This window comes from Synchiropus splendidus, chromosome 15, assembly GCF_027744825.2.
Source record: "Synchiropus splendidus isolate RoL2022-P1 chromosome 15, RoL_Sspl_1.0, whole genome shotgun sequence".
NCBI classification, from domain to species: Eukaryota; Metazoa; Chordata; class Actinopteri; order Syngnathiformes; family Callionymidae; genus Synchiropus; species Synchiropus splendidus.
This window is the reverse complement of record NC_071348.1, coordinates 2,199,089-2,212,242: the sequence shown is the minus strand read 5'-3', so window position 1 is coordinate 2,212,242 and position 13,154 is coordinate 2,199,089. Positions and strand designations below refer to the sequence as shown.

Genomic DNA, 13,154 nt, shown 5'->3' with positions numbered 1-13,154 from the left:
GTTGCAGCATCGTAGTTGAAGCATCGTAGTTGCAGCATCGTAGTTGCAGCATCACAGTTGCAGCATCGTAGTTGAAGCATCGTAGTTGCAGCATCACAGTTGCAGCATCGTAGTTGAAGCATCACAGTTGCAGCATCACAGTTGCAGCATCGTAGTTGAAGCATCGTAGTTGCAGCATCACAGTTGCAGCATCGTAGTTGAAGCATCACAGTTGCAGCATCGTAGTTGCAGCATCACAGTTGCAGCATCACAGTTGCAGCATCGTAATTGCAGCATCGTAGTTGCAGCATCGCAGTCGCAGAGCTGGAGGTGGGCGGAGCTAAGCAGGGAAAATGGGAAAATAATAACTGAGGGTCGAAGCGAACCCACGGTGGTGAGAGAAAAGCCTGCAGCCCCGCCCACTTCCAGCTCTGTAACTGCAGCTCTGCAGCTGGGTAGCTGCTGTTCCATCAGGGTTGGGAACTGGCCGTCACTTTCTTGTCTTTGTCATCTGCCATGAACCAAGTCGCCTCCTCTGCTATGTCTACTTGTGTTGTATATTTGTTTCTCAGTTATTTATGTTATGTTATTGTTGTTAAAGTGAAGTTTGCTCGCTTTCCCTTCGCTGGAACATGAGTCAGCACAAGCACATCGGTCAGATGCTTCTCATCATGCATTAGTACTCCTCCTTCATTCATTATTACCTTGGTATTTAACAGAGAGGATGGTGTGTTGCACATATTACAGTAGACCCACAACGCTCAGCCGTAACAAACCGCCATGATCTAAGCTCTGGACACACACGTTTGTCTCCGTATCCATATGGGGACTTCTCATGGACATCACCCTTTCCCCAGCCTCCACCCCTAAACCTACGCATCCAAAACACATGGCTACACTTGACTTTTGCTTTTCAATGGAACCAATTACAATGAATGTCCTGAGTTTTCAAAAATGTTGTCACTCTGCTGGTTACAAAAAAAAGTACACATACACACACAGCGAGTCGCGTTGAAACGACCCAGTCATTTACATCTGAAAAGACCCACTGCGGTTTCTTTTTTGGCTTATTTGTTGAAGCAGCTCATACATGAATTATTTGTCTGGGGTGACGTAACCGACTGCGTGAGTAAACATAAAGATAACAGCTGCACTAAAGGGATAAACACATGTGTCACTCCTTGGCTGTGCACTACAGCGGGGAGCGATCACATGCTGCCGAGGGAGAGGCCGGTCAGATTCCACCGTATATAACGTCTCATTCCACGGCCGTGAGCACAAACAGGTGGTGAATCTGCAGACATGCAGCCAGAGAGTGTGTCGCTGGAAGCTCAGCGTGCAGCGCCTGAGCGGGAGCTGCTGTGCATCCTTGGGACAGGAGACTTGGGCCGCTCGCTTGGCCTGCGCCTGCTGCACTCTGGGTACAGGGTGGTGTACGGCAGCCGCAGACCTCGCAGCTGTGGCCCTCTGCCGGCTGGGGCCCAGGTACTTGACAGAACCAGACATCATCACACCAGACCGCTCATGAAAATGGCTACGTTTGTGTGTGTGCTGGGCAGGTGAGGGACCATGCGTCGGCAGCCAAGTCCGCCGCTATGGTTTTCGTTTGTGTTCACAGAGAACATTACCAGCTCCTGGAGACTCTGGCGCCAGTCCTGGATGGGAAGGTAATTGCCTCTGAAGGATTATTTTTGAATCATTGTTATTTTGGTTTGGACATAAAGAGCGGCAGAAGAAATGAAACAAAGCAAAATACAAAAAGGTATTAAATTTCTAGGTCGACAACACTCAGTTTAGATGAAAAAAACTGAAAATCGTACAATCACAACTCACTCTTTGAAAAAGATGCTGAAAATATGATTTGAGACTTTTTATTTTTGTTCATGTTGGATGATTCAGGGTTTGATTTGCTTGGTCTGGGTGCCATGGTGATGTGTGGCGTCACATGGCGGCTGCTGGTGACAAAGGGGCTGAATCTCATGGGGAGGAGAAAGGCCAGTTCTGTGTGACAAGCTTGGACTGAAATAACAAAAACAGTAGCACAGTAAGCGGCACCCACAGTCACACGGTCGAGTTCCGGGGCTGAATATCGACTATTGAGAATAACAGCAATGGCAGAGCACAGCGCTTGTCTGTTGTATTCATTGGCCGACCTCGCATTTTCTACACACATTTTCTATTTGATATTTACTGTCAATATTCCTTTTGTTTCAGGTGTTGGTGGATCTCAGTAATAACCCAAGAAAAAGAATGTATCCAGAGCCGAATGCTGTCTACCTTCAAAGGTAATCGTTGTAGTCAACTGCCTTTGGTCAAGAAAGGTTCTTGTGCTGGGGATTCATATTGAAGTGTCACATTACTGCTCCTGGGATCACCTGTTGGGTGTCTCTTTAGCTGAAGTGGAAACATCGATTCTTACCATTTTGAGACCTTTCCACACCCGCCTGTGTGTTGTGGACAAATAAAATGAAAGTGACTTTGCTGTGTGTTTCCTAGACTGGTCCCCAGAGCCACCGTGGTGAAAGGCCTGAACACGCTGTCGGCCTGGGCTCTGCAGAACGGTCTTCTGGCAGGCAAACAGGTGAGAGAGAGGAGGGGCTGAGGACTACGTTTGAAGATGTCAAGACCGGTACAAAGCTTTTCTGGAACGGAAAACAGATAGAGGAACAAGTTGGAAAAATATCTACTTGATCCAGTCCCAATGAAGCGTTCAGAGTTTGACATCCTGGCTCTTTAGCAGCTTTTATGTCCTGGTTGAACAGATTGAACACTATTTCAGACTGTAGCGGAACCTTCACCATTCCAACTGAGCCTTAGTTTTAGATTCAAACCTATTTATTGTGCACACAGAACTGATGTAACTAAGCAACTGAAAAACAGGAAATCGGCGAGATAATAATTGAGTCATTTGTTTGTTAGCGCCAGCTGCCGGTGTGTTAGCAACGAAACTGAAGATAGAGACGAACCTTGTTGGCTTTGCAAAATGCCCTTTTTGTGTTTCAAACGTGCGGCTGCATTATAAAGACACAAAGAATTACAAATGGGCTTTGTTTATGGTTTACAAGAAAAAACGAAATTCTTGACAGTTTCACGATGTCAGTTCCTGACATTGAAACGTCAATAAACCTTCCACGACTTCTAGTTTTGTTGATCATTGCTGTGCAGCTCATTTCTGTTTGTGAGAAGAAAACAATCGTGAGAGTTTTTATAGAACAAACCGCCTGTGCGATATTTCAAAAGGAATAGCGCTGTTTATTTCTTCTACAAAGAGCAGCACAAACACGGCAGATCCCCGGGGGACCAAACCTGAATCTGCCTTGAATCCTCTTTAGCGGGTGTCGCTGTGCACAATACCTGCAGCAGCGCTCTCATTCCAGCGAAGAAGGTCGCAGCAAGCACTTCTTGGTCGCAGGAGTGGCCAGCGTGTGTGCAGTGATCCGGCTGCTGCTCCCTCACATTTGCATTCAGATGGAGATTTAGCCCGTCTGCTGTCCCTTGCTGTTACTGGTGCACTAATATAGGTAGACATGGCTGGCTGCCCGCTCCATCTAGACACACCTGAGGGAAATCTGCTGCGTCCACCCCACTTCACTCCCCGCCTGTCGGGCGACTCAGCAGCTGCCGTCCCTTCACACCCAAAACAAAACTGGCGGTAGAGCCATCACTTTGAAGGTGACATGATCATGCCATGCCGTACAATGACTTGATGAGTCAGCACGTTGTGAAGGCGAACAGTGCAGGGATGGCGGTCAGAGAGGAGCGACAAGTCAGCTTCTCCCAGACAATAATAGGTCCACTATGTGTGCTGTTGCACCACTTCACTGGTACATTGTTTACAATTCCATATATAAGTAAGCATCACAGTTGCAGCATCGTATCTGACTTACGACCTGCTCGACTTACGTCCACCAGCAAAATGCAGCCAGTTGGCCAGCAAATGCTTATTTTTTGTTATTCAATGTCTGGCACCGCAGCACGTAGCAGCCCGGCAACGTCGTGCGTCGGATATTTCTGACGTCCAATCTCACTCACGACCGGTTGGTCGGAACCGATCCCGGTCGTAACTCGGATGTTACCAAAACTGTTTTATCATCACTGCAACGACTTAAGGCTGTGTCCCATTTCTCACCCTAACGCTCGTTTTGACCCTAACACTGGGTTTTGTGTGTTCACGTGCTGACTTGGAAGCAGGTGGGAATATGTGTGGGTAGAATTCCAGGATATCAAAGTACTTTCCAAACAATGTTGGACAGGACAGCGGGGACATTTTAGTGACAAGGACTACTCCTCCGTTTGTTTCACACGTTATCGAGCCAAGTGGTCTACTGTGTCCGACAGTAGGCTAGCACTTCACTTGGTCATCGGAGGGCACTTCATCGTAGACGGCACTCAAAAACAAGTGCTAGGGTTGGGGTGAGAAATGGGACACAGCCTAAGACTCCGCATTTTTCATTTGTCAGAGACTCTGATCACAACTAGTCATGCGAGTACGTCCAACAAAGAAATTAAAGTTTTGCGCAGATTTTCTTTCTTCTTCTCTTCTGTTTGCCTGCCAAAATGGAAAATGCAAACTAAGCGATATAGAGTCACGTATAACGTTTCAGGGGACAGGAAGACCCCCGTAACAGTGCAGCAGTTCCTACGCAGCTTGTCTGCTCTAATGCGCCGCTGTCGTGCTCTGATGGAGGAATAACAAGGGCTTATCAAGTCCACTGATGAGCTAAGAGCTGATGTAAGTCTTCAATGGCAGCTTACCAAAGATAAGTCAGTTACATATTAGCACAGGGTGTTGACCTCGTCCTCCCGACCAAACAAAGCTGATTTGAAACACCTTCAGTTGCTTTGTTGATAGACTCCATTTTCCATACCACAGGTTTATCTTTGCGGCGACAGCTCAGTAGCAAAGCAGGCTGTCGGTGAGATGGCCACGAAGCTGGGCCTGTCTGTGCAAGACCGAGGCTCCTTATCTGCTGCCGGGGAACTTGAGGACTTTCCCCTTCGACTGTTCCCCGAGTGGAGGCTGCCGCTGATGGTAGCCCTCGGCCTCACTGCCTTTTTCTACTTCTATCTGCTGATCCGAGACGTCATTTACGCTTACGTTGAAAAGGGGAACGACATCTCCTACAGAATCATGGTGTCACTGGCCAACAAGGTGAAGACCCACACCAGCGTCTCTGTCAGGGTTTCCTTCAGTCAACGTGCTTCCTTGTCCAGGTGTTCCCCATCGTGTCTCTGGTGATGTTGTCTCTGTGCTACCTGCCTGGTGTTATCGCTGCCTTCCTTCAACTGTACAGAGGAACAAAGTACAGGTGAGAGCAGACCTTGTCAGTTCAAACACTCTGATGTACCTCAGCCCCCCAAAACCAACCAGCTGTTCACTAAGCAATAGGCCTCCTAACGTCACTCCTCCATTTGCCGTGTTGGAGAGACAGCAAGATGGTTTGGACGTGAACTTGGTCCAAACGGAGACATGTTTGTGTCCCTCTTCAGTCGCTTCCCTGATTGGCTGGACCGGTGGATGCTGTGCAGGAAGCAGATGGGTCTGCTGGCGTTGGCGTACGCGTTCCTTCATGCCATCTACACCTTCGTCATTCCCATCCGCTACGCTGTCAGACACAAGCTCATCTCACTGGTGGTGGACGAGGTAATAATGACATCACAATCAGGACTGGGCCACAAGTCCGGCTTGGAGGCTGGGGTCACGGCCTCACACGGGAATTGCGGTGGGCGGGTCAGCGAGCACAGTCGCCAGAACAACGCGAGCCAAAGTTGACCAAAGTGGCCTCTTTCGTCCTCAGATGAAGAAGAACAAAACCACACCATTTGACTTTGATCAGACGGAAGCGTGGGCCACCGACTCCTTCTATGTTCTGGGTATCCTGGGCCTCTTCCTCTACGTGCTGCTGGGCCTCACGTCCCTGCCCTCGGTGGGCGCCACGCTCAGCTGGAGAGAGTTCAGCTTTGTCCAGGTTTGGCATCACTTCTCCATCCGTCTGTCACTGAGGGTCTCCATTCCCAGTCGGCAAGTTTTCCTCAGAGTCCCCGGCTCTTATCTCTCAGGAGGCTAGTTACCTAAGTGCCCTGCAGGCACCAGGGATGAAAGCTCGGCTGATCTCAGCTCAGCATTTTAAATGTTAAGTTATTCATTAAATATAATTACGGTGGCTGGTCCAAACCCCAGCGAGATGATTGTTAATACAGGTCGCAGGTCCATGTGTGTAAAGGTCATGTCCACAGGCAGACCAATAAGAAACGAGAAGGAGGCCTGGGTCAAGACAATTCATATGATTTTATCATTTGTACGAGTCGGGAAAACACTGTGAGTTTCACTTGATCATGCTGGTCGTAATCGTACATAACCAGTCAGCAGTCAGATGGAACGGAGGTGTGTTGTTGCCATGAGTGACGCTTTTATTGTCCGTTGATTGTACATGGCTTTATGGCACCATACCACGACTGAAATGACCATCCTGGTAATGCACCATCACTGATCCTCAAAGGCCACTGCTGCCTTTCACAGCTGTCGCTCAGCTTCGACTGGAACCTGAGAGCACCATCACCTGAAAAGAACCTGGACTGTGGCACTTTAGCCTCCAGTCCAAGAGAAGGAGTGTGGGCAACTGCTCCTCATTTATCCACATTTATCTCTAAATCATGGCTCACCTTTTCAAATCCATTTCAGTGCATAGTTTAGCACAGCACAATATGTTCATATTTGACCGTATTTATGATTAATATCTCGTGTTTTTCTGTCACACAGTCCAAGCTGGGCCACTTGACGCTCCTGATCTGCACTGCACACGGCTACGTGTACGGCTGGAACAAGTTCCTCCGCACGTCTACCTACAAGTGGTACACTCCCCCGGGGTACATGCTGTGTTTGGTGGTTCCCTCTGTGGTTCTGGTGCTCAAGTTTCTGATCCTCCTCCCGTGTGTGGACCGAACCCTGGCCAGGATCCGACAGGGCTGGGAAAGGAACCCGCCCCCAGTAGGGAAGGACGACGCCAGAGCAACCAGCTTGTGAACTATTCTCTCCATGAGGAGCAGGACAGGTGCATTATCTTTAGAGAACAAGGTTGATATTCCGTTTTTACCATGTTGTTGTTGCAGTCATTCTAAATCATACGTAGTTAATCAATATTTATTGAAGTTTAATGGATGATTTGAACGAAACATGCTCAGTTGTCTGTTGTCAAATTTGAACAGACGATGTTTCAGAGGCCCAGTTGACCTGGGATCCATCGGTTGAAAATAGATTGTCCTTCAAAATAAGTCTAGTGCTCACATTGCTGCTGAAACACTTCACTCTATATTTTGCAAATTAAAACTCTTGACAAATCTTGACATGTGTCAAAACACGCCACATTTTTTTAGATTAAATTCACAATCAAATCAAATGCAATTGTGACTCATTTTAAGCAATAAACACACGACATTTTTGGCTGCATTTCTGTATGAACCCTTCGGGCTCCACCGTCTGCATCGCAGCATGTAAACAAGGACATCTACAAATATGAAGCCCAATGTAGTCAGTGCTTAATACAAGCAGAAGGCGCACGCCTGTAGCTTCAACCTAAGCAACACATGTGGCCGTGTTTCTATGATGAGTCTGTCATGGTGGCTCAGGGGAACCCACCCAAATGCACGCAAATCCCACGAAGCACAAAGGCTCATTGAAAATGGCAGAAAATAAACAAGGAAGAAACCAAAGAAGCGGCAGAAAGGGCTCAGCCAATGGAAAGATGTCAAAGAACGCTATAGAACACGTCTTGAGAGGATCTTTACCGGTGGATGCGGAGCAACCATCTGGCAGGGCAGACTGGAACCATGGTGTAGAAATCAGTGGAGCTTGATCAGCGGGTGAGTTCCAGCTCCGCTGCTGTGAAGGTGAACAGAACAACGGAAATGGAACAACACATAGGGAAACAGGAAGTAACAAAATAAAAGCACCTGAAAACCGGAGTCAAGGGAGGCTCCATCATGTTGTAGGTTTTTGCCTTTGTCTGAAACCATTTTCAAGCCACAACTTTTTAGAAGGAAAGGAAAAGAACAAAACAAAACTCCGCCAATAGGATGAATTCCCTGTTATGGGCATCCACTCACCTTGGAGAATCACAGACATTATGACCATGGATCTGAATGTAGTTTTGTTTGACCCTCATGTTTCACCTGTATGTGCATATGATGAACAGGGACCTCGATTGTTGTGTTAAATCGTGCCTTATTTTCTTACCACATATTTAGACCAGAATCCATGTCTGTGTTGAAACACACTCCCATTTCATGGCCATGAATGTCCCTGGTGTTGGGGTCTTTGAATTAGCTGGACGCGTGAGATACGCTGGCGTGTATGATGATGAAATGATAAGGTCCAAACAAATGATGAAGGAGATGGTTCTGTGAGGGCAAACGCTTCGTGGAGAGATTTGGACGTCGCTTCTTCACTGTTATTATACAAGCACTTGAGCTCGATGCTGAACCGCGCTAACTTTGATTAGCAAACTTAAAGTGACCGACCTAAAAACCACAGTGGAGATAAGACTGTGCAGATGAAACGGCAACAGAGTCTTTGTGGCACGTGGGTGCTATTAAAGAGATCTGCAGGACGCTCTCCGCCCCGGGCGCCGTCGCTCTTATCTAAGATCTGACTCCACTATCTGTACACTCAATCTGCAGGCCTCTCCATCCCCCCTCACTTATTTATTCTTTCATTACAAGAAGAGAGCTGTTAAAGTGTGCGCACGAAGATTACAACTGAGATTCCCAGGAAGGATGTACCCACCCGCGGGAAGCTCGATAGCTCGCGCGCATCATTTCCTCTCCTTGCCTAATTTCACACTCCTCCGTGATTCCCGTGTTCCGCTGTAAAATTGAAGAAACACTTCTATTGATGCATGAAGATTTGGGGTCGGCGGAGGAGAGGTCAGGCTCTGGATGAACTCCATGTTTGAGATCACACACACAAACACAGAGGAGTTTGCGAGCGCACTCCCACGCGAGTGATTAACAAACAGACAAGCTCACAAAAAGCAGTATTTCTCTTGAACTGCTGATGCTCAGGTCAGAGGGGAAACAATCCAACGCCGGCTTGTACTTTGCCATCCATTAGATGCAAGATCAGGCTGCAAGGGCAAAGACCTTGCCTGGACTTTTCTTTCCCCAGAGAGCCCTCTCCAGCTCTTCCAGTGCTCCAACGCTCAGGATGGCTATACGATGCTTAGAGCCGAGGAGGCCAACCAGTCAGAGCCACATTGTTTTACGGTGTTGCTGTAAAGAGCCACATGCTCCAAACATGTCAGGCTGTAAGGCTCACCTCAACAGCTGGTCCCCTGACCGTGTGTCACAAGGTTGCTGGTTCGCATACGGTGTATGTCTCTTCTGCGTGTATTTTTAAAACTCATACATTTTACTGTGATAAATATGGTATATATATGTAATGTATATAATATGTAGATATAAATGTGTGCACCATTCATTTGACTTCTACACTGCGTTCCAAATTATTATGCAAATGATGTTTTTGCTTGATTTTCCAAAATACTTGATGCAAATAATGATCAACATCATTTTCAAGTCATTCGCTGTCTAAATTTATTTCAAATGTTATTGAACAAAACTCCTAATGAAAACAGTATTTAAAAAATAAATAAAAAACTTGTTTCAAATTATTATGCACAACATAGTTTCAAGACATTTTCTAGTTTGTAAAGAACTGAAAATAGGAATTTGTTGAATTTACAGCAATATAAGGTCATGTTTAGGAAAATAAAAAGCTATTACAATCCAAAACATCTTAACAGGTGTCTGTCTTAGAGGAAACCAGATCTTTTTCCCTTCAACTCTGACCTGACAACCCACCATCTTTGTTATCATGCCTGTTCACTTATCGAGACAGAATAAACTCAAGTCTCAAAACGTTCACATGAGCCGCAAATAATGGCCATCTCCCAGGTTTCGCGGTCGCTGCGGCCCCTTTAAAAAGAAGCCTTGTCAAACGAAAGCTCCCAACATCGATCAGGTGATCCAGAGGCAAGAGTGGTAGAAGAGACGGAGCAGATGTTACTGTGACTTTGTCTGGAGCGGCAGCAGCTTTGCTGCCCGGAGCAGAACATCCATTCCAACATGCTGCTATCTGGCATCTCCAGCCTTATCACCGCACACAATCTGCTATTCAAACAATTTCACTGTGGCCGAGAGAGATAATCTCCGCATCGCAACATGAAGCAAGAGACTGTGACGCTCTTCTGTCCCGCAGCCCAGCAACATTGGTGAACGAAAGGACGACGACCAGGCTCTAACAATGATCTCAGTTTTGAATGTAAATATGGGTTTTCTCATTCAGACTTCAACACATTTGCTTTTCGACTCATACAAGATACACAAAGGAGCAGAGTTAAGCTAGCGCCATGCAGGACTCCTGCTCAGACAGAAACATTGCTTTTATGCTGAACAACGCATCCTGTTTTAGTACGTTAGTCTCACCTTATTTCTTCTATTCTATATTCTGATTCATATATTGTGCATAATATTGGGTTAGCAAAGGCTTGTCTTCTTCTTGACTCAAATATTGACTGCATTTTTGAACCATAACTGCCAGCCTTTGCGCTCAGCCGGTGAGTAAGATGCAAATGTCTTTCAGAGCAGTATTGATCCCTAATCCATATAGTTGGGCACTAATGTATGAAACACTTGACAGCACTGTCCGTGTGTGTTACATTCTGCGGCTAATGAAGCAGAAATGACATTATGGATGGAAATAAATTCCCCCGGCTGGAACCTTAAGTCGAGGGGTCAATGTAGGCATTTTTTCTTTGTTGTTTTTTTATGGCACTGATATTCATTTAATCGCTAAAAGGATCAACCACAGCTGTTTTTCCTCTTTTTTTATTTGCAGGAAGAAAACAAGTGCTTCTGTGCGATGACAAGATTCAATCTCTCTGGGAGTAAACAACTCAAATGCCAGCGATCGAACATGAAGTCACGTCCTGTTTCCAGGATTTGTTCTCGATGAGCACACGGCCAAAAATCCTATACTCCAGGGCTTTCCAGTTGATCACATCCCCGGGTGTGAATTTGCGACCGTCCGTGTAGGCCCGGATCTGGCCCGGCGACAGCACGTAGCTCCACATGTGCACGTCCGCCACCATGCCCAGGAAGCTCTGGCTGGCGCTGAAAGAGCCACCGTGGCTGTCCTGCTCCTGCAGACAGAAGAACCAGAGATTTGGCAAAAATCGAAAAGTTAGGGTGGGTCATCAAGCTGGTTAGAGTGGAGCAGAGCATTCGAAATCCGGTCATGTTTGAGTTTCTAAACCGCAATAGTGGCCAAACGGTGGGACGCAGAAACGTGAAAATCTACAGTTTTATAGTCACACTTGTCCTCTCTTGTAAAATGTGCTCAGAATTACTGTAGCACGTTCCGAATTTGCGTGAGAGCCAAGGAAGTGTGGCGACCGCGACATTCGCCTCCATTGAAACCGCATTGAGGAGGAGAGACTGCTGAGCGAAAACCGTAAAAAGTTACTCGTTTTTAGCTCGCCATCCTGGCCACACATGAAAATGTAGACACATGAAAATTGGGTCAGTTGGAGACAAAAGCCTCAGGATTCTCACTCGTTTTTTTGCTATCTGCTACAGTTTCCCGAGACGTCCGTTTGTTTGGGCAGGAAGTAGCTCTGCCATCTGAAGCACAGAGTCAGCCGATCACAGCTGCGCTTTGTGGGAGAGAAAGAGGGAGGTGTGTCTAGTTTGGTGTGACCGACAGCATAAGGGCTGTCGCAACACGTGAAAAGAAATGAAATGCGTATCACCTGTCCCAGGATGATGATCATTGACCTCTCATTGATGTTCCATCCAGAGAGAAGAAACCGCCGAACTGAGGGTTTACTGTCCAACCACAGCTGAGCGATGCCGGTGCTCGATTCCCAGGTGAAGCAGACAGAGTGCCACGTGTTCAGCTTCCTGTCCTGGTTATCGAATTGAGACTCGGCGTTCTTGACATAAGTAAAGATGCTTTTCTGTCCCTCCACCCACATCAGCATCAGGGCGTTGAAAAAGCTTGGCGTGGCCAGCGAGAAGAGGACGTGATCCCGTCTCAGGTCAGTCAAGTATCTGTCAGAGACAAAGGTGAGTGCAGGTTTCCAAAATCACCATGTGAATGTGAGGCAGTGCCACCTTTGACAGAGGGTGACTGAAGTGATCTGAGTTTCAGAAGGGATGAGTTTCACGCCTGATGAGATGCTTTCTTTGGGGAACGTGAACATTTTTCCTGACAGGTCTGAAAACAGACAATTCAATAGAAATGAAGGCAAGGACGAGGCGGCACCAGTCATCGCGAGGTGGACCTAGTCAGATCACAAGAGCAAGAGGGAGGACAAAGCCTGTCTCACCTTGAGGAGCTGCTGCACATGTGGTGCACAAGATCCCCAGCAGAAGAAGTGGCTTCATCTGTCCAGAGAAGGGCTGCTGTGAAGGACTGACTGTAGAAGAACAGTGTGCTGAGGATTCTTTTTTACCTTGTGGACTCCACTGCAGGTGCTCCGTCGAACTCTCCAGCTGCCTGAATGCTGCGCTGTCTTCTTCTGCTTTTATGACCAAGAGCTTCTCCTTCTCCCCCGAAAAGACCCTGATGATTAAACAGAAATTCTTCTGTGAGACAGACGCCCGGGCGCCGATGAGGAACACGCCTGTCACAAATGTGGAAGGCTTCATTCGTGTCATTGTGAAATCTTGTACCCTGAGTCATGATTCAGCGAAACAAAGAGGAATGGACCCCACCTATTGAGGTGACACTCAATGTTCCCGCTAAGCTGCGACCTCGCGCAACAAAAAATATCTACGCTGCGTGTGCAAACACAGATTTATCCTATGAATTGAATATAAATTACGACGGGGCTTCTTGCTGTCGGGACATGAAGCCTTGTGACATTAGACCAATGCAACGAAGCGCTCACAGCACTGTTCGACGCTGTGTATCCTTAACCGGCAGTTTCCACAGGTCCTCCAGTAAGACCGTCCATACACAATGGGGACGAACAGCAACTACAAGAGCTGCTTTCTGAAGTGAACTGGTGGAGCTGGCTGATGTTGAAGAGCTGATATCTGTGAAAGTTGCTTGTGGTTAGTCAATATGTGCAATGCACTGAGCCAATTGGGGGCGGAGTTACGCACAGGACAGA

At 47.1% G+C, this 13,154-nt stretch overlaps 2 protein-coding genes across 5 annotated transcripts; one reads left to right on the top strand and one right to left on the bottom strand.

Moving 5' to 3' along the window:
• The first annotated feature begins 1,148 nt into the window (after positions 1–1,148).
• On the top strand, positions 1,149–7,231 carry LOC128746641 (metalloreductase STEAP4-like). Its single transcript, XM_053843839.1, has 10 exons — positions 1,149–1,212; positions 1,265–1,464; positions 1,539–1,646; positions 2,194–2,264; positions 2,476–2,560; positions 4,853–5,131; positions 5,194–5,288; positions 5,470–5,623; positions 5,778–5,948; positions 6,740–7,231. The coding sequence occupies exons 1-10, from the start codon at positions 1,149–1,151 to the stop codon at positions 7,001–7,003; spliced, it is 1,491 nt and encodes a 496-aa protein (XP_053699814.1). The 3' UTR covers positions 7,004–7,231.
• Positions 7,232–10,865: 3,634 nt separating this feature from the next.
• LOC128772044 (C-reactive protein-like) lies at positions 10,866–13,026 on the bottom strand. Of its 4 annotated transcripts, XM_053888053.1 has the most exons (6): positions 12,930–13,024; positions 12,492–12,601; positions 12,366–12,423; positions 12,151–12,253; positions 11,787–12,087; positions 10,866–11,177 (listed from the first exon to the last, which is right to left on the bottom strand). In XM_053888053.1, the coding sequence occupies exons 3-6, from the start codon at positions 12,421–12,423 to the stop codon at positions 10,932–10,934; spliced, it is 708 nt and encodes a 235-aa protein (XP_053744028.1). In that variant the 5' UTR covers positions 12,492–12,601; positions 12,930–13,024; the 3' UTR covers positions 10,866–10,931. The 4 variants fall into 4 exon arrangements, with proteins under 4 accessions (XP_053744028.1, XP_053744029.1, XP_053744027.1 ...); XM_053888054.1 differs by having other exon boundaries at positions 12,366–12,601; positions 12,930–13,026; XM_053888052.1 differs by lacking the exon at positions 12,930–13,024 and having other exon boundaries at positions 12,492–12,646.
• Between the last annotated feature and the right edge of the window lie 128 nt (positions 13,027–13,154).

Excerpts from the sequence above, each read along its gene's own strand:
- LOC128746641 (XM_053843839.1), top strand. The coding sequence starts at position 1,149 with ATGTGTCACTCCTTGGCTGTGCACTACAGCGGGGAGCGATCACATGCT. Across the intron at positions 1,465-1,538 it reads CTCTGCCGGCTGGGGCCCAG|GTGAGGGACCATGCGTCGGC; the intron begins GTACTTGACAGA and ends TGTGCTGGGCAG. Across the intron at positions 5,132-5,193 it reads TGGTGTCACTGGCCAACAAG|GTGTTCCCCATCGTGTCTCT; the intron begins GTGAAGACCCAC and ends TTCCTTGTCCAG.
- LOC128772044 (XM_053888051.1), bottom strand. The coding sequence starts at position 12,696 with ATGACACGAATGAAGCCTTCCACATTTGTGACAGGCGTGTTCCTCATC. Across the intron at positions 12,254-12,365 it reads ATGTGCAGCAGCTCCTCAAG|ACCTGTCAGGAAAAATGTTC; the intron begins GTGAGACAGGCT and ends GTCTGTTTTCAG. Across the intron at positions 12,088-12,150 it reads TCAGTCACCCTCTGTCAAAG|ATACTTGACTGACCTGAGAC; the intron begins GTGGCACTGCCT and ends TGTCTCTGACAG.